The sequence below is a fragment of the Suricata suricatta genome, chromosome 8, assembly GCF_006229205.1.
Source record: "Suricata suricatta isolate VVHF042 chromosome 8, meerkat_22Aug2017_6uvM2_HiC, whole genome shotgun sequence".
Taxonomy (NCBI): domain Eukaryota; kingdom Metazoa; phylum Chordata; class Mammalia; order Carnivora; family Herpestidae; genus Suricata; species Suricata suricatta.
The window spans coordinates 66,084,134-66,111,190 of record NC_043707.1 but is presented as its reverse complement, the minus strand read 5'-3'; the positions used below and the strand labels follow the sequence as shown (position 1 = coordinate 66,111,190).

At 39.6% G+C, this 27,057-nt stretch overlaps 1 protein-coding gene and 1 pseudogene across 1 annotated transcript in view; one reads left to right on the top strand and one right to left on the bottom strand.

Annotated features, from left to right (window-relative positions):
• Window positions 1-14,578, top strand: part of RPAP2 (RNA polymerase II associated protein 2) — a 99,120-nt gene extending 84,542 nt beyond the window's left edge. Inside the window, exons 12-13 of the mRNA XM_029946789.1 lie at window positions 4,978-5,127; window positions 14,270-14,578. Of these exons, the coding sequence (XP_029802649.1) occupies window positions 4,978-5,119 (142 nt within the window). The 3' untranslated portion in view covers window positions 5,120-5,127; window positions 14,270-14,578. The remainder of the gene's footprint in view (window positions 1-4,977; window positions 5,128-14,269) is intronic.
• A 10,386-nt stretch (window positions 14,579-24,964) lies between these two features.
• On the bottom strand, window positions 24,965-25,177 carry LOC115300456 (annotated as a pseudogene).
• Window positions 25,178-27,057: the final 1,880 nt, after the last annotated feature.

Here is a 27,057-nt window from a genome sequence, read left to right as displayed (position 1 = left end):
AAATAAATATAAAACATTAAGAAAAAATTTTTTTAAATGCTGCAGTAAACATAGGGGTGCACACATATCCCTTCAAATTAGTGTTTTCTTATTCTTTGGGTAAATACCCAGTAGTGCAGTTACTGAATTGCAGGGCAGTTTTATTTTTACCTTTTTAAGGAGCCTCCATACTATCTTCCACAGTGGCTGCACCAGTTTGCATTCCCACCAACAGCGTAAGAAGGTTTATTTTTCTCCACATCCTTGCCAGCACTTGTTGTTTCTTGAGGATTTTTTATTTTAGCCATTCTGACAAATGTGAAGTGATATCTTATTGGGGTTATTTGTATTTCCCTGATGATGATTGCTGTTAGGCATCTTTTCATTCATCTGTTGGCCAGCTGGATGTCTTTGGAGAAATGTCTGATGATTTTACTACTTTGGTCTCTCTCTTTTTTCTTTCTTTTTTTTTTTTTTTTAATGTGGGGCTTGAACTCATGACCCTGAGATCAAGACCTGAGCTGAGATCAAGAGTCAGATGCTCAACTGACTGACCCACCCAGGGGCCCCACTACTTTTGCCTTTCAAAAATATTCTTACTAGCTTTATTAATGATGGATCTGCTACCTTTACCATATGTTTGCTTTACTCATGAAATTTATTCTTTTCATAAGTTTCTAATTACGATTTTTCTTTTTTGCTTGAAAAGTCCTTTTGGGGCACCTGGGTGGCTCAGTCACTTAAGCGACTGGCTTCAGCTCAGGTCATAATCTCACAGTTCATGGGTTCGAGCCCCGCATCGGGCTCTGTGCTGACAGCTAGCTCAGAGCCTGGAGCCTGCTTCAGAATCTGTACCTCCCTCTCTCTCTCTGACCCTCCCCTGCTCGTGCTGTCTCTCTCTGTCTCTCAAAATTAAATAAAAAAGATTAAAAAAAATTTTTTTAAGTCCTTTTAACATTTCTTGTAAGGCTGGCTTAGTGGTGATGAACTTTAACTTTTGTTTGTCTGGTAGACTCTCTCTTTTTATTCTGAATAACCTTGCTGGGTAGAATACTCTTGGTTGTAGGTTTTCCTTTCAACACTTTGACTATATCCTACCACTTCCTGCTGGCCTGCAAAATTTCAGCTCACAGCTTAATGGGGGTTTTCCTTATATGTAACTATTGCTTTCTCTTTCAATTTTTAAGATTCTTTCATCTTTGACGTTTTAATTGTTATGTGTCTTGGTGTAGCCATCCTTAGGTTCATCCCATTAAGGGGCTCTGTGTCCTGGACCTAGATGGCTGTTGCCTTCCCCCAGTTAGGGAAGATTTTAGCTATTATTTCTTCAGGTTTACTGCCCTTTTCTCTCCCTTTTTCTGGGACCCCCTATAATGTGAATGTTAGTACACTTGATATTGTCCTAGAGGTCCCTTAACCTATCCTCATTTTTAAAAATTCTTTTAGTATTGTTCAGCTTGGATGCTTTTCATTACCTGGTCTTCCAGATTGGTGAGCCTTTCTTCTGCATCCATTATCTAATGTTGATTCTTTCCATCATATTTTTCATTTGCTACTATATTCTTCAACTCTGATTAAAGAGTTGTCTGTGTCTTTGTTGAAGCTCTCAGTTTACTCAAGTCCAGTGAGCATCTTTATGACTGTGCTTTTGAACTCTTCATTATTTAGATTGCTGGTCTTGGTTTCATTTATTTTTTCTGAAATTTTGCTCTGTTCTTTCAGAGCACATTCCTCTGTCTCATTTTGTTTGGCTTTCTATGTTTCTGTGAATTAGGCAGAACAGCTATTTCTCCTAGACTTGAAATTATGGCCTTGTGTAGGAATAGCTCTGGTGCAGACTGTGTCTGTGACTTTAGCTGTCTGGCTGCTGCTGTAACTGGTGCAGGCTGGGAGCTCTGAGGCATGTAGCAGCCCTGGCAGGGTGGCTGGAGCCAAAATGGGCAGCAAGGGTTGGAGGGTGGATAGGAGGGTGTCCCACAATGCTCTGTGCATAGGACACCCTGGCAAGGTGGCTGGAACTGAATGGGCACAGGGTTCCCTGGTGGGATGGCAGGAGCTGAAGTAGGCATGAACAGGGTAGTCCTAAGGCACTCCACACAGGGTGCTCCTTGATGGAACAGCTCCTTGTGCTGAAGCAGGTATAGGCCAGGGTTCCCAAGGCACTCCATGTGAGGAACACCCCGGCAGGATGGCTGGAGCTAAGACACATGCCAGTCAGGAGGTCTCAGAGCTCTCTGCACTTGAGGGGCCCTGGCAGGACAGCTGCTGCTGAGCTGCTGTGGACTGGGAAGTCCCAAGGGTACTCTGAGCAGTAGTTGTCTCGGTGAAGCAGGTACAGTAGGATTTGTGCCCATGGTGGCTTGACAAGACTGCTGGAGCTGTAGCGGGTGCTGTCCAGGGGTGGTTCAGCGTGCACTGCACTGCGGCCACCTTCGTGAGCCAGCTGGAACTGGTGTGCGTTAGGTTCCCCAGACCCTGATTTGGTACGTGCTGTGAAGGGACAGTGGGGACATAAACAGTAGCACTCACTAGTATCTTTGATGCCACAGCTTTCCAGCAGCTCCCTGGGGCTTATTCCTTTATATACTAGTTACCCTTTTATCTACAGCTTTTTTTCCTGTGTAGCAGGGCTGCCAGGGCAAGTGTGGTCTAGGGGACTAGGCTCAGTGAAGCAGCAGACCAACTCCGGTGCCTGTACCCTGCTTTTGCCTACCTTGATGGCATAGAGAGGGAACATAAACAGTGGTACTGGCCACAGAGAGTATTCTAGCGGCTCCCTGCCTTTTATCAGATGCTCTAGAGCTGGTTCCTTTATATTCTAGATGCCTTTTAAAAGTGCAGCTTTTTTTTATTATGTGCCACAAGGGCTGAGATTTACTCCTGGCCTGTCGGTACTGTCCTTCTCCACTGCAGTTTGCCACATCGGGGCAGGATTCCTGGTTTTTATGTCTCCATTGCTCCTATCTCTAGGTGGTCCCTCAGTCCTTGGTTGTGCAAAGCTGTTCAGTCAGCCCTCAGTTCTTTAGGAGGAAGTGGTCTGCATGGAGGTGTAGATTCAGTGTGTCCTAGAGGAGAGGAGCTAAGGGTCTTTTCTACATCACTGTCTTCCCACATTTTTCTTGATAAACAAAACGTTTAGGTATATTTGAACACATACTGAAGCTATTATAATTTAAGCCCTGTAAGTTTGCTATAGATTTATCAGAAATATTCCTAAAATATTTTATAACCCTGGTACTTGATAGAACAATTCTCTTAAAAGCTGCTTCTTGATCTCATTTTCTGCTCTCATATGGGCACACAAGTTGAGAAATCTAGTCTCTATTTACTTCTAATCTGAGGGGTAAGTTTTAAAACATATTAATGGCACTTTGAGGATTAATTAAGACTGTTCACATATGAACCAAATAACTAGTCTCTTTGGAAGTCAGAGGAATTGTTTTGGATGTGCCGTTTAAGTACCATTCTTAAATAATACAAAAGCTAAGTTTGTATGGAGTTGACATATCTAAGCTACCTCCTCTGACTTCTTGGTTTTATTTTAGCTAATGTTATCCAATCCCCAGTAACTTTGCTCTTATTGCAGGGAAGGAGCAACTTTATACATGTGAGAAAAGCCAGAGCTACTTCTGGTTTCCGCCTTCACTGCAGGAAGATGCCTCAGGAACAGCTGGCCACAGATGCCTAAGTTTGCCCAAGAGCCTGCTTGGGCTTGGCATTGAGAGTTTGGGTGGTTTTGTTTCCTACCTTTGGGGGATACCTACAGCCAAAGCTCATAAAATGTGAAGCTCTGGAACTGCATTCTCTAGCTGTGAAGGAAGACACTAAAGTGGTTTTCCCATGTAGAATTCTGGATTTCACGGGACTGTTAGAGTCATCTAGTCTCCACTTCTTGCCAAGATACCTTAAGGACTATAGAGAATTTACCACCTCCTCAAAGTGCCACCTATCTTTAGATAATTGTGACCAAAAAAAAAGAAAAAAAAACCTCAGAAAATTAACATTTTGCCTTCCTTCCACACTCACTACTGTGGAATTGCTCCACTCTGATTCCTTGAGCCTTACTGATTTAAATCAGAAGGTTATTTGATTTATATTTGATGTGCCTAGTGGCAGTGACCAATGTTAAAAAAGTATCTGGAAGACCTTTGTGGTAAGTGTAAGACTATTTAAGCATAAAATAATTTTCTCCCCAAAAGCTTTCCAGAAATATAACTTAAAGGCTCTCTGAAGCATGCTCTCTGGAAAGATGTATGTATGATCTCTCTAGAGAGCATGCCTAAGTATATAACCTCAGCATGCATAGTACATAATTATGTATCATTATTATATATATTTTTTACATATATATGAAAAGTAATGGTCTTAATCTTTGCTTGGTAAGCTTGATTTTTAAAAAGTGAATATTTAATGACATTTCATTGAAAATCACTTTTGAGACTATTATATGTAATCTGTCTTCAGGAGTATTTACTGGAAATGCCTTGAGAAAGAAGCAGTGTTCCTTAAAAAGTTTGTATTAAATGCCTTATAAGATGTAATTAATCTATTTAGTGTTCTAAAAACAAAAATGTTAAGGTTTCATCCAATATGTAATCCTGTTTATCATTTATCTTTTTTTTCAGGTGATATATTTAGTATGTTTTAAAAACAATTCTCACCTCTAAGCTTCTTTCCACAGCCTCTTTTCCCCAAGTGGAAATACTTTATTTTTATTTCTGAGAACTTGGTGACTTTTCCTGGGGTAATGAAGAACATGTTATAAATTCAGGCTTTTAGGTTTATTTCCATACTCAACAATATGTTTGATCTTTCAGTCTTTTCCTGAGATTTCTCCTCTGCTTTTATTAGTAAAGTCTTCTGTCTCTGGAAATCTTGTGAAATCAGAGAGACTTTTGTCTCTGCTGTGACAAAATCCTTTCTGCCATGTAGAAGGCAGGAGCCCCCTTAGTCCTTTGTATTTCATGGATATGCATTTAATATTTTTGGTTTTTTCAGACTGGCCCCAATTCTTGGCATCCAGAAGCATTCTCAGGAAAATGTGGTGTTCACACAGTTTATAGAGACTCTGCTTGAAGAACTACATTTAAAAAATGAAGACCTTGAAAGCTTAACTCTCATATTTAAAACTAGCTGTTAACCAGAATGGTGAGTTGGATTGTTTTACTTTGGTTTGTTTTTTCATTTGTTGTCCATTTGGAATCTTTTTTTCTATTAGAAATATTAAAAACCAAGGATAGACCTCAAGATAGCCTCAGTTTGCTAAGGAAGAACAACATGGTATCCGTTTGTTCTCCGCTGCCCCAGGCACTTCCTGCCCATCCTTGTTGCTACTCCTCCTTAGAGGCGATTGCAGTTAGTTGTTTCTTGTAATCCAGAAATCGCCCCCTGCCAGCTCCATACTCAATCCTAGATCATCCCTTCCTGGGAAGAGACCTAACCACTGTAGCCTTCCAGTGAGAACATCCTCCCCCTGCTTCACTCTCCGAGGAAACCGTTCCCAACACCTTAGTCACCTCCTGAGCAGGTGAGCCAGTGAACATACAAGGCTGACTGTTGAATCCTGACCCTGCTCCCTGGCACATCGCCCTCCTCTGCTCTCCCAGGTTCTTGCCTTCTTCACAACTATCAGAGTCTCCCCTCTCTCATCCTGACTTAATCATACCTCTGCCTTTCCTCCTTCATTCTCTCAGGTGCTCAGATAGATATTGATTTAATGTTATGATTGAAGAAATTTAGCCAAAACTACAAATAAGACCCTCTCATGGAGCTTTAACTTTCCATTTCTTAAATTATACAAGCTTGTTTTAATACAGAATTGCATATGTAATTTTAAAAAGGAAAATTCCCCTCCTCTGCCTCCAGTTCTACTTCACAGGAGCACATTTGATATATATCATTTTATGTCTTATAAAAACTAAAAAACCTCTTCAAGCACATCTTTAAATATATGAGAAGGAGAGGTATTTTGCAGAGATGAACGAGCAGCATCCCTTTATTGGCCCCGCTTGATACTTGACTATAAGGAGTCAGCAGTCACTACCGCCCACTTTATACCCATTGGCTGTTTCGAATGACTCTGCTCCCCTGAGAACGTTGCAAAACAAAGGCTTTTACTTACTTAGGGAATGAGCTCTGGTTGGCCTGTGTAAACATCCCTTCAGAGGCCCTTCTAAGAATATAGCAAAATTGGGAGTTTGTTTCATTAAGCTTCAGGTAAAGAAAACAACAAAGAATGCCTTACCCACAAGTTCTTCCTATTTAATGAATAATACAATTAAGCATTTTTAATTAACACTTAAAATGTGTATATAAACAAATGGTGTTAAAGTACTTTTAAGGACTTGACAATAGATGTTTTAAATGGACTTTACTTACACAAATGATGTAAATAATCAAAGGTAAACCTTTGCCCAGACTTTGTCAGTATTATAAGGGATTCTGAATGATTGGGCCCTCATTACATAATTTTCCCTATGAGAGATGGAGATGGGTTAAGATGGTGGAGAAGTAGGGGGACCTGGATTTTCCCCATCCCTCAAAAACAGCTGTATTGAGGTCAGATTACTTGGAACAGAGGAAATACATCTGTGGAGTGGCAGAAGGATCTAGCACATGCGAGGTACGTCGTCGATGTAAATTGAGCGAGAGAAAATGGCAGAGCCAGGGAGGGGAGGGAACCCCTTTCTATGGAGAAACAAAAGGGAGAGAGAGAGGGGTTGTGAGCGTGCAGCTTCGAGTTCACACACGAGGAAAACCTCTCTGGACCACGGACTGGGGAACTAGAGGTACTGAGTGTGCCAGTTCTTTTTCTGCAGAAATCTTTTGGCGCTGAAACTGAGGTTTCAGAAGTGTGGTACCTTCTCCAGAGCAGAGCCATGGTGCATGCTTTTGGGGAGGAGGGCACTGGCCCCCAGGGGCATAGCCTGGTGTAGCGATCTCTGATCCGTTGGGTGGGCACACTGGGAGAGAACCCTGCAGGTCCCAGCTAAAGGCCTTTAGTCAGTAGGGTGGAGAGGCTTTACTCCAGGAGAGGGGAGCAAGTCTATGCTTGGTCCTTTAAGACTTTGGGTTTTGAGTCCCAGCTGTGCACCAAAGAAAAAAATGCAAGAGTTTTGGGGCCAGACAAGCTGACTTCCCTCACTAATCCATGAGGCCTGGCCTGAGAGGCATGGGTCGAAATCCCCAGTCCTGGGACAAGAGATTGGGGTGGCACCATTTTACCCCCCCACCCCAGACCCAACATAGTGGGACTTCAGAGAGCAACACAGCAGCCTTCAGTGGAGGCGACACCCACTCACACCACATCCTACCCCTCTGCGCCGACAAGTGGCACAAGGGTGACAAGGGTGATACTAAGCCAGATGAAGCCAGCCTCTCCTCCCGACAAGCACGGCCCCACAGACATTTTTTTTCTTTTTTACCTCCTCCTCTTTTCCTTTGCAATCCGGTTCATAGGGTGGTTTTTTGTGAGGGTTTGATGGGGTTTTTTGTCATTTCCTTTTATTTTTTGTCTTTTTCCTTCATTTTTTTTCCTTCCTTTTTTTTCTGGAATCAGCCCTATAGTTTTTGATTGTCTATTCTCATTCCTTTTCTCTTTTTATGGGATTAGTTCCCGCGCCCCCCCCCCCCGCCCTTTTTCCCAGGGTTACTTCAACAAACAAATCAAAGCACACCTAGTTAAAGGTCCAAATACTTACCTGCTGCAAACATGGAGGAGCTGGGCAGAGGACTGAGCAGTGGGGAAGAGCAGCCAAAACAACAGCAGGCCCTGGACAGTGGGGGACTCCTTTTTAATACAGGTACAGGAAACATAACAGGCTTTTAAAACATGCAAAAGACAGAAACCTAGCCAAAATGACAAGATGGAAGAATTCTCCCCAACACAAAGATCAAGAAGAAATCAGAGCCACGGACTTGCTCAAAACAGATATAAGACTGCTAGCTAGGCTTGAAAAAGGCATAGAAGACCCCAGAGAAACCACTGCTGCAGGGATCAAAGACCTAAGAACTAGCCAGGATGAATTTAAAACTGCTATAACTGAGATGCAAAACAAAGTAGATACAGTGATAGGATGGAAGAAGCAGAGAATAGGTGAAATGGGGGATAAAATTAATGGAAAATAAGCTGAAAAAAAAGAGTGAAAGGAAGTTACTAGATGATGAGGGGAGATTTAGAAAACTAAGTGATTCCATGAAACAAAATATCATCTGTATCATAGGAGTCCCAGAAGACAAAGAGCAAGAAAAAAGACGGTTTATTTTTAAAAATTATGGCTGAGAACTTCCCTAACCTGGGGAAGGAAACAGGCATCCAAGTCCAAGAGCACAGAGAACTCCCTTCAAAAATCAAAAAAACAGGTCAACACCATGACATAGTGAAATTTGCAGACTACAAGGATAAAGAGAGAATTCTGAAAGCAGGTAGAAAAGGTTCTTAACCTACAAGGGTAGACACAGAAGGTTCGTAGCAGACCTGTGCACTGAAACTTAGCAGGCCAGACAGGAGTGGCAGGAAATAGTCAATATGCTGAATAAGAAAAATCTGCAGCCAAGAATCCTTTATCCAGCAAGGCTGTCATTCAGAATAGAGAGATACAAAGTTTCCCAGACAAAATCTAAAAGTTTGTGACCACTAATGCAGCCCTGCAAGAAATTTTTAAGGGTACTCCATGATTGGAGGGGAAAATAAAGGACCAAAGCAGCAAAGACTACAAAGAACCAGAGGACATGACCAGAAACACTAACTCTACAGATAACACAATGGCACTAAATTCATTTGTTTCAACAGTCACTCTGAACGTAAATGGACCACAGGATCCAAACAAAAGACATAGGGTGGCAGAATGGAATTTTTTTTTTGAAAGTTAATTTTTTTTTTTTTTTTGAGACAGAACATGAGTTGGGAGGGGCAGTGAGAGAGGGACACACAGAATCGGAAGCAGGCTCCAGGCTCTGAGCTGTCAAGCACAGAGCCTGACGCAGGACTCAAACCCACGAACATGAGATCATGACCTGATCTGAAGTCAGAGGCTTAACAGACTGAGCCACCCAGGCGCCCCCAGAATGGATTTTAAAAAACCAAATCCATCTGTATGCTAATTATGAGACTCATTTTGGACCTAAGGACACTTGCAGATTGAAAGTGAAGGGATAAAGAACCATTTATCATGCTAATGGAGGTTAAAAAAAAAAAAAGAGTAAGCCATAGTTAGACAAACTAGATTTCAAAACAAAAACTGTAACCAGAGAACAAGAAAGGCATTATATCATAATTAATGAGTGTATCTACCAAGAAGAGCTAACAATTGTAAATATTTATACTCAGAGAAGATAATACAATAATACTAGGAGACTATAATGCCTCACTTATAGCAACAGATCATCTAAACAGAAAATAAACAAGGAAACAATGGCTTTGAATGACACACTAAACTGGATGGACTTAACAGATCTATTCAGAACATTTATCCTAAAGTAGCAGAATATACATTATTTTCACATGCACATGTAATACTGTCCAGAATAGATCACATACCTGGTCATGAACCAGCCCTCAATAGAAACAAAAAGATCAAGATCATACCATGCATATTTTCAGATCACAATACTATAAAACTTGAAATCAACACAAGAAAAAATTTGGAAAGCTCTCAAATACATGGAGGTTAAAGAATTAATGGGTCAGCCAGGTAATTAAAGAAGAAATGAAAAAATACCTATGAGCAAATGAAAATGAAAATATGTTGATCCAAACCCTTTGGGATACAGCAAAGGCAGTCCTAAGAGGAAAGTACATTGCAATGCATGCCTATGTCAAGAAGAAAGCGGGGTGCCTGGGTGGTTAAGTGTCTGACTCTTGATTTTGGCTCAGGTCATGGTCTCATAGTTCAGAATTTGAGCCCTGCATCAGGCTCTGCACTAATAGTGTGATGCCTGCCTGGGATTCACTCTGTTCCCCCCACCTCTACCCTTCCCTGATCATGCATTTGCTCTCTTTCTCATTCTCTCAAAAATATTTTTAGAAATTTTTAAAAAATTTTTAAGAAGGAAGAAAAGCCCCAAATATACAACCTAACCTCACACCTAAAAGAGCTAGAAAAGGAGCAACAAATAAAACCCAAAGCCAGCAGAAGGGAAATAATAAAGATTAGAGCAGAAATAAATGATATAGAAACAAACAAAAACCCAATAGAACAGATCAGTGAAACTAAAGGCAGGTGTTTTTTTTTAATTTTTTAAATGTTTTATTTATTTTTGATAGAGCATGAGAGGGGGAGGGTCAGAGAAAGAAGGAGACACAGAACCGGAAACAGCTCCAGGCTCTGAGCTAGCTGTCAGGGCAGAGCCTGATGCGGGGCTCGAACCCACGAATGTGAGATCTGACCTGAGCCGAAGTCAGAGGCCTAACCGACTGAGCCACCCAGGTGCCCCAAGGCAGGTTTTTTAAAAGAATAAACAAAACAGATAAGCTCCTACCTAGCCAGACTTATCAAAAAGAAAAGAGAGGCCCCAAATAGATAAAATCATGAAGGAGAGATCACAACCAACATCTGAGAAATACAAATAATTGTAAGAGTATACTGTGAAAAATTATATGCCAACAAACTGAACAAATTCCTAGACATTCACACACTACAAAATTCAAACAGGAAGAAATAGAAAATTTGAACAGGACCATAACCAGCAAAGAAATTCAATCAGTTATCAAAAATCTCACAATAAGAGTTTTGAGCCAAACAGCTTCCCAGGGGAATTCTGCTCAACATTTAAACAACAACAACAAAAAATAGACATTGAAGGAAAGCTTCCAAATTCAATTCTATGAAGTCAGCTTTATCTGTGTTCCAAAACCAAAGACCCCACTGAAAAGGAGAATACAGGCCAATATTCTTGATGAACCTGGTTGCAAAATTTCTCAACATAAGATACTAGCAAATCAAATTCAACAGTACATTAAAAGAATTATTCACCATGATCAAGTGGGATGTATTCCTGGGCTGCAGGGCTGGTTCAATATTCACATATCAATTAATGTGATATACCACATTAATAAGGGAGAAGAACCATATGATCCTTTAAATAGATGCAGAAAAAGCATTTGACAAAATACAGCATCGTTTTTTGATAAGAACCCTCAAGAAAGTAGGGATAGAAGGACCATACCTCAACATCATAGAAGCCCTATAGGAAAGACCCACAGCTAAGATCATCCTCAATGGGGAAAAACAGAGCTTTCCCCTTAAGGTCAGGAAAATGACAGGGATGTCCACCATTGTTGTTCAACACAGTACTGGAAGTCCTAGCCTCAGCAATCAGACAACAATAAGAAATAAAAGACATCCAAATTGGCAAAGAAGTCAAACTTTCACTCTTCACGGATGGTATGATCACTCTTCACGGATGGTATGATCTACATAGAAAACCTAAAAGACACTACCAAAAAACTGCTGAAACTAATACGTGAACTCAGCAAAGTTGCAGGACATAAATTCAACATACAGAAATCAGTTGCATTTCTATATGTAAATAATGAAGTATAATAAAGAGAAATCAAGGAACCGATCGCATTTACAATTATAGCAAAAACCGTAAGATATCTAGGAATATATCTAACCCAAGAGATTAAAGGTCTGTATGCTGAAAACAATGCAAAGCTTGTGAAAGAAACTGAAGAAGACACAAAGAAATGGAAAATATTCTATGCTCATTGTTAATATATACTACTCAAAGCGATCTACACTTTCAATGCAATTCCTATCAAAATAACACCAGCCTTCGTCACAGAGCTAGAACAAACAATCCTAAAATTTGTACAGAATCACAAAAGACTGAAGTAATGTTGGGGGAACAAAGCAAAGCTAGAGGCACCACAATTCCAGAATTCAAGCTACATTACAAAGCTGTGATCATCAACACAGTATGGTAGTGGCACAAAATAGGCACATTATAAATGGAACAGAATGGAGAACCCAGAAATGGACCAACAAATGTATGGCCAACTAATCTTTGACAAAGCAGAATAGAGTATCCGATTGAAAAAAGTCTCTTTAACAAATGGTGCTGGGGAAACTGGACCACGTTCTTTATACCACACACACAAAAATAAATTCAAAACAGATGAAAGGCCTAAATGTGAAACAGGAAGCCATCAAAAATCTTAGAGGACAGCACAGGCAACAACCTCTTTGACCTCGGCCACAATAACTTACTAGTCATGTCTCGGGAGGCAAGGGAAACAAAAGCAAAAATAAACTATTGGGACTTAATCAGGATGAAAAGCTTCTGCACAGTGAAGGAAATAGCCAACAAAACTAAAAGGCAGCCAATGGACTGGAGAAGGTATTTGCAAATGACATTAAATAAATGGTTAGTATCCAAAATCTTTAAAGAACTTACCAAACTGAACACCTGAAAAACAAATAATCCAGTGAAGAAATGGGCAGAAAACACGAATAGACGCTTTTCCAAAGAAGACATCCAGATGGCAAACAGATGAAAAGATACTCAATATTGCTCATCATCAGGGAAATACAAATCAAAACCACAATAAGATACCACCTCACACCTGTCAGAATGGCTAAAATTAACAACTCAGGAAATAACAGATGTTGGCAAGGATGTAGAGAAAGGGGAACCCTTTTGTACTGCTGGTGGGACTACAAACTGGTGCGGTCACTCTGGAAAACAGTATGGAGATTCCTCAAAGGATTAAAAAATGCTGATTCGAAGGAACAGATGCACCCCTGATGTTTATAGCAGCACTGTCAGCAATAGCCAAAGAATGGAAAGAGCCCAAATTGTCCATCGACTGATGAATAAATATATTCATCACACACACAATGGATTACTAACTCAGCAATGAAAAACAATGAAATCTTTCCATTTGCAACAAGGTAGATGGAACTAGAATGTATTATGCTACACAAAAGAGATCAGGCAGAGAAAGACAAGTTATCATGATTTCAGTCCTGTGGAATTTAGGAAACAACAGATGAACATAGGGGAAGAGAAGGAAAAAAGTAAAAACAGAGAGGGAGGCAAACCATAGCAGACTCTCAAATACAAAGAACAAACTGGGTATTGCTAAAGGGGAGGTGGGTGGAGAATGGGTGATGGATAATAATAAAGGGCACTTATTGGGTAAGCACAGGGTGTTATATGTAAGTGCTGAATCAGTGGGTTCTACTCCTAAAACCAATGCTACACAGTATGTTAAGTAACTTGAACGTAAATAAAAGTTTTTTAAGAAAAGGGCTAAGAAATAAATACATATAGCTTTGAGTAGGTAGTTTTATTTTTTTCTCTTTGCAATATTTCTATAATTCAAATTCACTTGTATATAAAGACTAATGTCTAATAACCTTTTCATTATTAAATCACTATTAGCAAGTATGTGTTAATGCTTTTAAATGCAAATTTTAAAATACAGCTTTTCTTATGATAGAATATTAAGTTATCTTTTGCTGCTTAACCAATTACTCTGAAGACTTTGTTTTAAGCCACTACCATTTTTTCATCTCACACTTTCTGTAAGTCAGGAACGTGGACATAGTGTACCTTATGGACTCTGGCTCACAGTCTCTCATGAGTGTGCAGTTAGGGCTACAATGTCATCTGAAGGCCCAACTAGAGGATTATTTCCTTCCTTAGGTCAGTCTTATGGTTGTTGGTAGGATTTAGTTTCTCACAGGCTGTTGAACCTAAGGGCCTCAGGTTTTCCCTGGCTGTTGTCCAAGGACCTCTGCATAGTGTACCTCACTACTTGTCATGTGTCTGCAAGATGGAAGCCACAGCTTTTTTATAACTAATATCAGAGGTGACTTCCTATCACTTTTGCTGTATTCCATAATCAGAAAGGAATCACTAGGTCCACCCCACATTCAAGGTTAAGAGGACTGCATGGTGTCATGAATACTTGGTGGCCATCTTAGAAGTTGTCCGAGTGGCAAAGTTGTACAGTAGTTCCCAGCTTCACGTATAGTATCCACTGTCTTGGTAAGACTCTTCACACTAATTGAGGGCATGCCTGAGCCAATTCATATGCCGATGGGATTGCTATAAACTAACCCCATCATTCTGGCAAGGGATGGGAGTGAGAGAAGAGGATTTTCTTACTGATCTAGACCCATCACAGCCTTCCCTCAAGCTGAATAGGAGTTGGGTCTATTCCACATGAACCACTATTGCTATGTAATGAGGAAAAATGGAATATTGGGAAGACAACACAGTGTTCCCAAAAACTAAAATATTCTAGGTGTTTTCTTCAGTCTTTTTGTTTCTTTCACAGGTATAATCCATGAAGAACAATAGAAGATGAACTTCTATTCATCATTTCTGGAATTCTAGCTACAATGATGATCTGGTGGTGACTGATAACTATCTTTGTTCCAAGAAAGGCCTTTATCTCCTTAGATTTCAGCCCCCTGCTTCCCAGTCCCCTAACTGTACAGTGACTTCCCCCAGAGAGAGGAGAACCATTATTCCAACAAGGATAACTAAGTGCTTGTATCTCTAGCTATAAGACATAGTATTTTTATTTATTTGAAATGAAAATTGAAGTTTTAAGTTGAAACTTTAATAAATCTTAATGACCTTATTTTTTTCTGGATGATTCTAGTCATCGAATCAGTTGACAAAACAATTGAGAAGATTCCCATTTTAGCCTCCTGGTCTAAACTCTAGATTTTAAAGAATAGTAAAGAGGTTGATAAATGCAATCTAAGATGAAGCCCTTGGGAGTCTAGTCATTAACCTTTTATTTATTTTTAAAGGTTTATTTTTGAGAGAGAGTAAGCAGGGAAGAGACAGACAGAGAATCCCAAGCAGACTATGTGCTGACAGCAGGCCTCAATCCCCAAACTATGAGCTGGTATTTCAGGAGCCGGATGCTTAGCCAGCTGAGCCACCCAAGTGTCCCTAGTCATTATTCTTTTAAAGAAACTGTACTATAGGGCGCCTGTGGCTCAGTCAGTTAAGCATCTGACTTCAGCTCAGGTCATGATCTCATGGTTAGTGAGTCCAAGCCCTATGTCGGGCTCTGTGCTGACAGCTCAGAGCCTGGAGCCTGCTTCAGGTTCTGTGTCTCCCCCTCTCTCTGCCCCTCCCCCACTCATTCTCGTTCTCTCTCTCTCTCAAAAATAAATAAACTTTTAAAAAATTTTAAAGAGGGGCACCTGGGTGACTCAGTCGTTTGAATGTCCAACTTTGGTTAGGCCATGATCTCACTGTTCATGGGTTCAAGCCCCGTGTCAGGCTCTGTGCTGACAGCTCAGAGCCTGGAGCCTGCTTCAGATTCTGTGTCTCCCTCTCTCTCTGCCTGTCCCTTGCTCATTCTCTGTCTCCGTCTCTCAAAATAAAAATAAAGACATAAAAAATTTTTTTAAATAAAATAAAATAAAAAATTTTTAAAGAAACTGCTACAAAATGGTCCTTAGCAATTCAGTTAACCTTATAGGTCCAAAACAGGAGTATCTCGGAATTTTTTGGACTCAAATAAAAAAAGGAAACTGTAGTTTATTTTCAAGAGACAATCTATAGAATTTATACAGCTTTTTTCAAAATGTCTATCAAGTATGAAAGTTAGTAAAGCCTCCAGAGGAGGTAAGGGGGCTCAGACAGTTTGGGAAGCTTTATTGGAGCCCGGAAACAAAATAAACTCAGATTCCCTTGGACACTAGAGGAAAAGAGAGCTGCTAGAAGTCCAGCCATGGAAACGGTCCAGAAAGCAGTCTCGTAGGGCAGGCAGCATAGTGGATGAGAGTCTACAGTAATGAATAGAGTGTAGTATTGATCGGCATAAAGATCAGTGAAGCAGAGGGTCAGGTGGAAAGTTGACTGAGGAGGAAGACCTTACATTCACCTTGCCCACAGATACAACTCGGTAGTACCCACATCAGTGTAAGTAATACAGAAAATGACCCAAAGACTGGCAGAATAAATTCCACAACTATGTAAATTGTAGAGAAGAGGCCATATCAAAGAAGGTAATAAGAAGGGCAAAGGCATGGTCTGGGAGTGAACTAGACCAGGGCCTTTCACACTAGAGAGCCCATGAATGTGGAGGACAAATCCCCATAATATTTGCCTTTGAAAGTAAGATGGTCCAAATGTCTTGAGTTCTTAAAACTGGTGAGACTTAAAGACTGGAATTTTAAAAATCAGCAAGCTTAGGTCTGGGAGAGTCTAAAGGGCTTTAGGAAGCAGCGTCCCTGCCCTTAAAGAGACAGCATGACAGGGGTGCTTGGGTGGCTCAGTCGGTTGAACACCCAGCTCGATTTCAGCTCAGGTCATGGTCTCGCAGTTGTGGGGTTGAGCCCTTTGTCAGGTTCTGCACTGAGCATGGAGCCTGTTTGGGATTCTCTCTCTGCCCCTCTCTTTCTCAAAATAAATAAAAATAAACATTGAAAAAAAATTTTAAGACCACACAAGGAACAGCCTATCCAGATACAGCATAGAATCAGCAGTTAGAAAAATGCCAGGAGTAGACAGAGGAAGAGTGATTTGTTCATCTCAGAGCATGGCCTGGAGAGACAGGGATCGTGGAGAGACCCCCTTCCGGGACAAAAGAGCTAGCAGGTGCCATTCCCCTCCCCACCCCCAGCATAAACAATGGCTACCTGCAGGAGCTAGTCAGCATGGCCCACCCTTCACATTTCGTTGCTTTAGGCCAATCACCGTGAGGCCCCTCCCCCAGAAGACCAGTGGAGATTCTGCCAACACCACATCTCCTGAGTGGCATCTTGTGCAGGAACTCTGTTCTCACAGGTGCAGGTCTCATTTCACAAGCAGACGACCACACACGTTAAACACTGCCCCCAATACACAGAGAGCCTGCACAGACAACGGAACTGAAGGAAAAAGAGGCCAACACTCCCCAGCAGAGCACACACAGCACTCCCAGGAAACACAGTCTGAAGCACCAGGCCCTGCATGCGGGGCACTCCAGGATGTCTGCATAAGGCTACTAAGAGCAAGAGAAGCAGCTGACTTCCCTAACACAAAGAAACAGATACAAGAAATCAGACAAAATAAAGAGACTGAGAAATAGTTCTCAAATGAAAGAACAGGACCAAACCACAGCAAAAGATCCAAGTGAAACAGATAAAAGTGATATGCCTGGTGGAGAATATTATGATTGTAACAATACATACTGGACTTGAGACAAGAATGGAGGACATCAGTGAGACCCTTAACACAGAAATAAAAGGCAACTAATTGGAGATCAAGAGCACAATAAATGAAATTAAAAATACACTTGACTGGGTGCCTCAGTTGGTTAAGCATTAAGCATCCAACTCCTAATTTCAACTCAGGTCATTATCTCACAGTTTGTGGCTTCAAGCCCCACACTGACATCTCTGCTGTCAGCACAGAGCCTGTAAAGTAAGTATTTCTGTAGGAAAAAGGGATTCACAAAAAGAATTAAATATGATACCTTATACCTAAAACAAGGGGAGAGGAGTAAAGAATGGGTTTGAACTTAAGCAACCATCAACTGCTAAATGCAGAAGACACTATATATAAACCCAATTTTAACTGCAGATCAAAAACTAGCAGTAGACACAAATAATGGGAAAAGAATTCAGGTATAACCCTGAAAAAAGCCAACAAACCACAAAAGAGAGGAATCAGAGAAAATCTATAGAAACAAACACAAATAAGTGATAAAATGTCAATAAATATTTACCAGTAATTACTTGGAATGTAAATGACTCAACTATGCAAATCAAAAGACATAGGGTGACAGAGTAGATAAAAGAAAAAAAAGAAGATCCATCTGTATGCTGCCTACAAGAGACTCATTTCAAACTGAAAGACACCTGCAGTTTGAAAGTGGAGGCTGGAGAAACATTGTACAAATGGATGTCAAAACAAAGCTCAAGTAGCAATACTTATATAAGAGAAAGTACACTTTGAAACAAAGTCTGTGAGGCACCTGGGTAGCTCAGTCAGTTGAGCCTCCAACTTCAGCTCAGGTCATGATCTCACAGTTCATGAGTTCAAGCCCCACTTTGGGCTCTGTGCTGACAGCTCAGAACCTAGAGCCTGCATCAGACTCTGTCTCCCTCTCTCTCTGCCCCTCCCCTGCTCATAACTCTGTATCTCTCTCAAAAATAAAAAACAAATATTAAAAATTTTTTAAAAAACGAAGTCTGTAACAAGAGATGAAGAACACTATATACTAAGAAAGGGGATAATGCAACAAGAGAATATAATAATTTTACATATTTATGCACCCAGCATGGGAGAACCCAAATAAATAAAAGTTAAAAACAAACATGAAGGAATTGATATTAATATAATAACAGTAGGGGACACCTAACATCCCACTCACAATGATGGACAGATCATCCACACAGAAAAATCAACAAGAAAACAGGATTTGAATGACACACGGGATCAGCTAGATTTAACATATTCAGAACATTCCATCCTAAAACAGCAAAATCCTCCCCCCCCCTTTTTTTCCAAGTACACATGGAATATTCTCCAGAATAAGTCACCTATTAGGCCACAAAACAAATTTAAAAATAAATAAATAAAAGTTCTATCCTGCATCTTTCCTACCATGATAGTATGGACTAGAAGTCCATCACACGAAAAAAACTGGAAAGAACACAAATACATGGAGTTAAATAACATGCTACTAAATAATGAATGGGTCAGCCAAGAAATCAATGAAGAAATAAAAAATGACATAGAAACAAATGAAAATGAAAACATTCCAAAATCTCTGGGATGCAGCAAAAGTGGTTCTAAGAGGGAAGTTTTTAGCAATACAGGCTTACCTCAAGAAGGAAAATCTTGAACCTTAAAACACCTAAAGGAACTAGAAAAAAACAATAAACAAAACCCCAAACCAGTAGAAGGAAGGAAATGATAAATATTAGAGCAGAAATAAATGAAATAGAAATTTAAAAAACAACAGAACAGGGGCGCCTGGGTGGCTCAGTTGGTTGAGCACCCGACTTCGGCTCAGGTCATGATCTCCCGATTGGTGGGTTTGAGCCCTGCATCAGGCTCTAGGTCAGAGCCTGGAGCCTGTCTTCAGATTCTGTGTCTCCCTCTCTCTGACCCTCCCCTGCTCACACTCTCTCACTCTCTCAAAAATTAAAATAAAACATTAAAAAATTTTAAACAACAATGGAACAGATCATTAAAATCAGGAGTTAGTTCCTTGAAAAGAACAACAAAATTGATAAACCTTTAGCCAAACATCAAAATAAATAAACAAAATCACTAATGAAAGAGGAGAAATAACAATGAACACCTCAGAAATACAAACCATTGTAATAGAATATTATGAAAACCTATATGCCAACCAAGTAGACAACTTAGAAGAAATGGATAAATTCCTAGAAATATATAACCTACCAAAACTAAAGCAGGAAGGAATAGAAAATTTGAACAGACCAATTACCAGCAATGAAATTGAATCATTGATCAAAAAATTCCCAACAAATACAAGTCCAGAAGCAGACAGCCTCACAGGTAAATTCTACCAAACATTTAATGAAGAGTTAATACCTGTTCCTTTCAAACTATTCCAAAAAATACAAGAAGAAAGAAAACTTCCAAATTCATCCTCTGAGGGCAGTATCACCTAATATCAAAAGCAAATCAAGACACCACAAGAGAACTACAGGCCAGTACCTCTCATGAATATACAGGCAAAAATCCTCAACAAATTTTAGCAAACCCAATCCAAGAATACATTTAGAAAAAACAATCATACACCATGATCGGGATGCAAGAGTAGTTCAATATTTGCAAAACTATCAATGTAAAACATCAATAAGAGAAGGATAAAAACCATATGATCATTCAATAGATGCAGGAAAAGCATTTGACAAATTACAACTCACTCATGATGAAAACCCTCAGCAAAATAGGTCTAGAGGGAATATACCTCAACAATGAAGGCCATTATGAAAAACCCAAGACCAACATCATACTCAGTGGTAACACTGAGTTTTTCCCTAAGATCAGGACTAAGACAAGAATGTCCATTCTCACCACTTTTATTGAACATAGTACTATAAGTCCTAGCCACAGCAATTAGACAATATAAAACCAAAGGCATCTAAATTAGTAAGGAAGAAGTAAAAGTCACTATTTGCAAATGGCATGAATGTATTATATAGAAAATTCTGGACCCCACCAAAAACTACTAAGGCTAACGTATGGATTTAGTAAAGTCACAAGATACAAAATCAATGTACAGAAATCTGTTGCAGTCCCATACACTAATAGCAGCAGAAAGAGAAATAAAAATAATCCCATTTACAATTTCATTTAATAAAATAATCCCATTTATAATTTCTCCATAATAAAAAATATCTAGGAATAAACTTAACCAAAGAGGTGAAAGATCTGTACTTTGAAAACTATAAAACATGGATGAAAGAAACTGAAGATGACACAAAGAAATGGAAAGACAGTCCATGCTCAGGGGTTGGAAAAACAAGTATTGGTAAAATGTCTACATTACCCAAAGCAATCTACACATTTAATGCAATCCCTATCAAAATATCTTTAGCATTTTTCACAGAACTAGAACAATCCTGAAATATATGATGAACAACAGATGACCCTGAATAGCCAAAATGTTCTTGAAAAAGAAAAATAAAGCTGAAGGTTTCACAATTCCAGATTTTGTTATATTGCAAAGTGGTAGTAACTAAAGCAATACAGTACTGGCATAAAAACTGACACATGATCAATGAAAGAGAAGAGAAAACCCACAACTATATAGTGAATTGATCTTCAATAGAGGAATGAATATGCAATGGGAGAAAGACCATCTCTTCGACAAACGGTACTGGGAAAACTGCACAACCACGTGCAAAAGAGAAAGTAATTGGACCACTTTCTTACACCACACGCAAAAGCAAACTCAAAATGGATTAAAGACTTACATTTGAGACCTGAAACCATAAAAATCCTACATGAGAGCACGGGCAGTAATCTGACAATGCTCATAGCAACATTTTTCTAGATATGTATGAGACAAGGGAAATAAAAACAAAAAGAAACTATTGGGATTACATAAACCTAAAAAGTTTCTGCACAGCAAAGGAAACAGTTAAGAAAACTAAGTGGCAAGCTACTTAACCAGAGAAGATATCTGCAAACGATGTATCTCATAAAGGGTTTGTACCCAAAATACATAAAGAACTGATGCAACTCAATACCCACAAAACAATACAATGAAAAAATGAAAAGACATGAACAAACATTTCTCCAAAGAACACATCCAGATGGCCAAGAAATACACCAAAAGATGCTCAACAGCACTCATCATCAGCTAAGTGCAAATCAAAACCACAAGGAGGTATCACCTCATATCTGTCAGAGTGGCTAACATCAAAAACACAGGAAAGAACAAGTGTTGGCAAGGATGTGGAGAAAAAGGACTGCTGGTGGGAATGCAAACTGGTGCAGCCACTGTGGAAAACAGTATGGAGGTTCCTCAAAATATTACAATGCAACTACAATCCAATATTTGCACTACTGGGTATTTACACAAAGAATACAAAAACACTAATTCAAAGGGATATATGCACCCCTATATTTATTGCACAATTTTATTTGCAATAGCCACACTATGAAAGCAGCCCATGTGTCCATCAATAGATGAATCAAGAAGATGTGGTGTGTATATATATGCAATGGTATATCTATTATTCAGCCATAAAAAAAAAAAGAATGAAATCGTGCCATTTGCAATGATGTGGATAGGGCTAGAGCATATAATGCTAAGTGAAATAAGTCAAAGAAAGAAATACCCTGTCATCTCACTCTTATATAGAAAAAACAAAACAAGCAAAGAAGGGGGAAAAAAGAGACAAACCAACAGATTACTAACTATAGAGAACAAACTGATGGTAGCCAGAGGGGAGGTGGGTGGGCAGATGGGTAAAATAGGAGATGAACTAAAGAGTACACTTATTATGGTGAATAAAAAGACTCATGGAATAGAATTGAGAGTCCAGGAATAAACCCTCATATTTATGTTATAGTCAAGTGATTTCCAGTGAAGAAAAAATGATCTCTTCAACAAACAGTAATAGGTTGTTTGATATCAGATGCAAAAAGTTAACTTAGAACCTTACCTACCACCATATGCAAAAATAAATTCAAAATGGATTAGAGACCTAAATGCCAGAACTGGTAGTATAAAACTTTTAGAGCAAACAGGAGAATACTTACATGGCATTGGTTTACAATGAGAGTTCTTAAATACAATTTCAAGCATACAATCCAAAAGAAAACTTTAAACTAGACTTTATCAAATAAAAGAGGAAGGAAAACTTTCAAACTCCTCCTATGAGGCCAGCATTACCCTGACAACAAAACCAAAGACATTACAAAGAAAACAAAACTATAGGCCAGTAACTATGATGAAATACATGCAAAAACACTCAACAAAATATTAGCAAACCAAATTCAACAATACATTTAAAAAGTCATTCACCACAACCAAGTAGGATTTATTCCAGGGACTCAAAGGTGGTTCAATATTTGCAAATCAACATAATACACCACACTAATAAGAAAAAGGATACAAACCATAGGATCATTGCAAGAGATGCGGAAAAATATTTGACAAAGCACAGCATCTATTCATGAGAAAGATTCTCAACAAAGTAGGTTTAGAGGGAACATACCTCATAACAAAAGCCATATATGAAAAACCCACAGCTAACATCATAATGGTGAAAAATAGGTTTTCCTCTGAGGTCAGGTCAAGACAAGGATGTCTACTCTCACCACTGTTATTCAACATAGTACTAACTGAAGCAATCTGACAACATAAATAAATAAAAGGCATCCAAATAGGAACAGAAGAGGTCAAATTTTCACTGTTTACAGATGACATAATATTATATCTAGAAAACCGTAAAGACTCCATCCTCCCCCGCCCCCCCCCCAAAAAACTATTAGAATTCACAAACGAATTCAGTAAAGTTGCAGGGTACAAAATTTATAGAAATCTGTTGCATTTATCTACACTAATAATGAAGTAGAAGAAAGAGAAATTAAGGTAATGATCCCATTTAAATTGTACCCAAAAGAATAAAACACCTGTAGGTCTTTCACCTCCTCCTTGGTTAAGAAGGTGAAAGACCTGTACTCATAAAAGTTATAAAACACTGATGAAAGAAATTGCAGGCTACACAAATGGAGAGATTTTCCATGTTCATGGTTTGTTAGAATTTATACTCTTTAAATGTCCATACTACCCAAAGCAATCTACAGATTCAATGAAATCTGAAATACCAACAGCATTTTTCACAGAACTAGAACAAATAATTTTAAAATTTGTAATGAACCACAAAGACCACAAATAGCCAATGCAATGTTGATAAAGAAGAACAAAGCTGGAGGTATCATAATTCCAGATTCAAGATATACTGCAAAGCTATAGTACTCAAAACAGTTTATGGTGCTGGCACAAAAACAAATAGATCAATGGAACAAAGTAGCCCAGAAGTAAACCTATGCTTATATAGACAATCTGCAACAAAGGAGGCAAGAATATGCAATGGAGAAAAGATAGTCTTTTTAATAATGTGAATAATGGTGCTGAGATAACTGGACAGCTACATGCAAAAGAGTAACTGGACCCACACTCACTCATCCACAAAGAAAACTCAAAATGGTTTAAAGACCTAAATGTGAGCCTTGAAAACTCCTAGAAGAAATCGTAAAGAACCATAAAGAAACCATGAAACTCCTAGAAGAAAGTATAGGCAGTAATATCTCTGACATCAGCCTTGGCATCTTTTTCTAGCAGCGTCTCCTCAGGCAACAGAAAAAAAGCAAAATAAACTACTGGGACTACACCAAAATGAAAAGGCAACCTACTGAAGGGGAGAAGATATTTGCAAATGACATATCCAATAAGGTGTTAATATCCAAAATATATGAAGAATTTATCCAACTTAGCACCAAAAAACCCAAAATAAAACAAATTCCAATTAAAAATGGGCAGAAAAATGGGTGGCTCAGTGGGTTAAGCATCCGACTTCAGCTCGAGTCATGATCTCACAGTTTTTGAGTTTGAGCCCTGTGTTGGGCTCTGTGCTGACAGCTCAGAGCCTGAAGCCTGCTTCAGAGTCTGTCTCTCTCTGCCCCTCCCTACTCTCTTTCACGCTCTCACTCACTCTCACTCTCAAAACTAAAGATTAGGGGTGCCTGGGTGGCTCAGTTGGTTAAGCCTCCGACTTCAGCTCAGGTCAGATCTCACATTTGTGGGTTCAAGCCCCCTGTCAGGCTCTGTGCTGACAGCTAGCTCAGAGCCCGGAGCCTGCTTCAGATTCTGTGTCTCCTTCTCTCTCTGCCCCTCCCCCCTCATGCTCTGTCTCTCCCTGTATCAAAAATAAATAAAACATTAAAAAAATAAATTAAAAAAAACTAAAGATTAAAAACATTTTTAATAAAATAAAATGCTTTTTAAAAAATGGGCAGAAGAGGGATGCCTGGGTGGCTCAGTCCTTTAAGCGCCCAACTCTTGGTTTTGGTTCAGGTCATGATCTTGCAGTTTGTGGGTTCAAACCCCCCCCCCATCAGGCTCTGTGCCATTAGCACACAGCCTGCTTGGGATTCTCTCTCTCCCTCTCTCTCTGCTGCTGTCCACTTGTGCACTCAAGCTTGCTCTCTTGCTCTCTCTCTCTCTTCTCCCTCTCTCTCAATAAATATTTTTAATGGGCAGAAGAAATGCACACCCAAAATTATAATCCAATTAAAGATGTGCAGAAGACATGAACAGACTTTTCTCCAAAGAAGACATCCAGATGGCCAACAGACACGTGAAAAGAGGCTCAACATCACTCATCATCAGGGAAATGCAAATCAAAACCAGTGAGATATCATCTCACACCTGTCAGAATAGCTAAAATCAAAAACACAAGAAACATCAAGTGTTTGCAAGGATTTTGAGAAAAAGGAACCTTCTTGCAGTGTTAGTGGGAATGCAAACTGGTAGAGCCATTGTGGAAAACAGTATAGAGGTTCCTCAAAAAATTAAAGTAGAACTATCACATGACCCAGTAAATTCCACTTCTGAAATTTATCCAAAAAAACCCCCCAAAACACTAAAAGATACATGTACCCCTATGTTCACTGCAGCACTATTAAACTGATAGGAACAGATACTACACTTGATCTTAGCCAAAGGCTGAGAAGCAATTCACTGAAGCACTATTTACAGTAGCCAAGAAATGGGAACCACCAGTGTCCACTGACAAATGAATGGATAAAGAAAATGTGGCATATACAGACAATGGAATATTACTCAGCAATAAAAAGGAAGGAACACTTGCTTCTTGCAACAATGTGGACGGGCCTTTAGAGCATTATACTAAGTGAAATAAGTCAGATGGGAGAAGACAAATACCATATGATCTTATTTGTATGTGTAATCTACAAATAAAAATGTTAAAATATTTTAAAAACCAAGCTCAAATATACAGAGCACAGATTAGTGGTTTCAAGAATGGTGGGGGTGGGGGAGGGTTGGTGGTGAAATAAGTGAAAGGAGACAAAAGGCACCAAAAATAATTAAGTCCTGGGAATATACTATACAGCATGGGGACTATAGGTAATAATAGTGTATTGCCCATTTGAAGTTTGCCAAGAGAGTAGATTTTAAAAGAGCTCATCATAAGAAAAAATGTAAAATTGGGCCAGGTGTGGTGACAGATGTCAACTAGACTTACTGTGGTGATCATTTCACAATATATACAAATATCAAATCATGTGATACACCTAAAATTAATAAAATGTTATATATCAATTATACCTCAATAAAAATTTTAAACAAAATTTTTAAAATATCACAGATGAAGTCAGGGCCCCTCCCTCTGGCCTAAGACTGACCAGGGTAGAGAGGGAAAAAACTGCTGTATCCCACTGCTCCCCAAGCTGGGCCCAGAAACACCTAATCTTTAGTTTTCTCTCACACCCTGCAGGTGTTGGGCCCTCAAGTAACGACACAGGAGCTCACTACTCACTCATTAGAAAGCATCAAATGGACTCTGTTTTCTCCAGTTGGACCACAAGCACCTCTGTCACCTGGTCGTCGCACAGCTCTGGGGCTGTTGCATGTGCCTCCCACACACTCCTCCCCGGTTTATATTAGTTCAGGACGACCAGAGAAGATTTCAGTCCAGCTCAAAGAACTGTGCTACATCTTGGTTTCTAAATGTCATTTTCCAAGGAAAGGAACCAAGCCTCCTTGGGAAACTGGCTGGTTCTAAGGCTGGGGTAGGAAAAATCCAAGACAAGCCTGGAGCATCTTGCAGCAGCAGAAAGTTAACAACGCTTACTGCTGAAGAAAGGCATGCGTGACCCTTTACAGCAGGCTGGTCGGCAGCTCCCGCCGCTCAGACCACCGAACGGGGAGGAAAAACCACTGGGTGATTTTAAGCTGTTCATCCACAGGCTCTTAAACAGAAAACGGAAATAAGGTCAGAAAATAAATATAAGTTTTGAAATAAATCAATGAGTAATACTGTTTGTAGATAGTACTCCTTACAGGACGTAGAGCTCCGTCCACCCATTGAGAGTGGTTTAAACTTAGTGACCTGCTTTCACAGAACAGGGAAAGAAAACTACCACCTTAACCAAGTGATGAAGGTGGTATCCCCAGCGCTGTCACGTGCCCCCCATACGTGTGATGAGGAGGCACTTCACTCCTGTGAACCATAACCTAGGTCTAACTACGCAAAAACAGACAAATCCAGTTTGGGCCCATTTCAAGAAATTTGGCTAGTACCCTTCACAGTCCAAGGTCACGAACACAAGGAAAGGCTGACAAGTTGTCACAGACCAGGGGAGATGTGCAAACTAAATGCAGTATGGTATCCTAGTCTGGATCAGAACAGGAAGAGGACATTAATGGAAAAACTGGTCTGGACCTTAGTCAATAATAATAAATCAATACAGTTTCTTAGGTTTAACAAATGTACCATCGAAGTGAAAAATGGGGAAAATTGGGTAAGGGGTATGCAGGAACTCTGTACTTCTTCACAGCTTTGTATAAATCTATAATTATTTCAAAATAAAAAG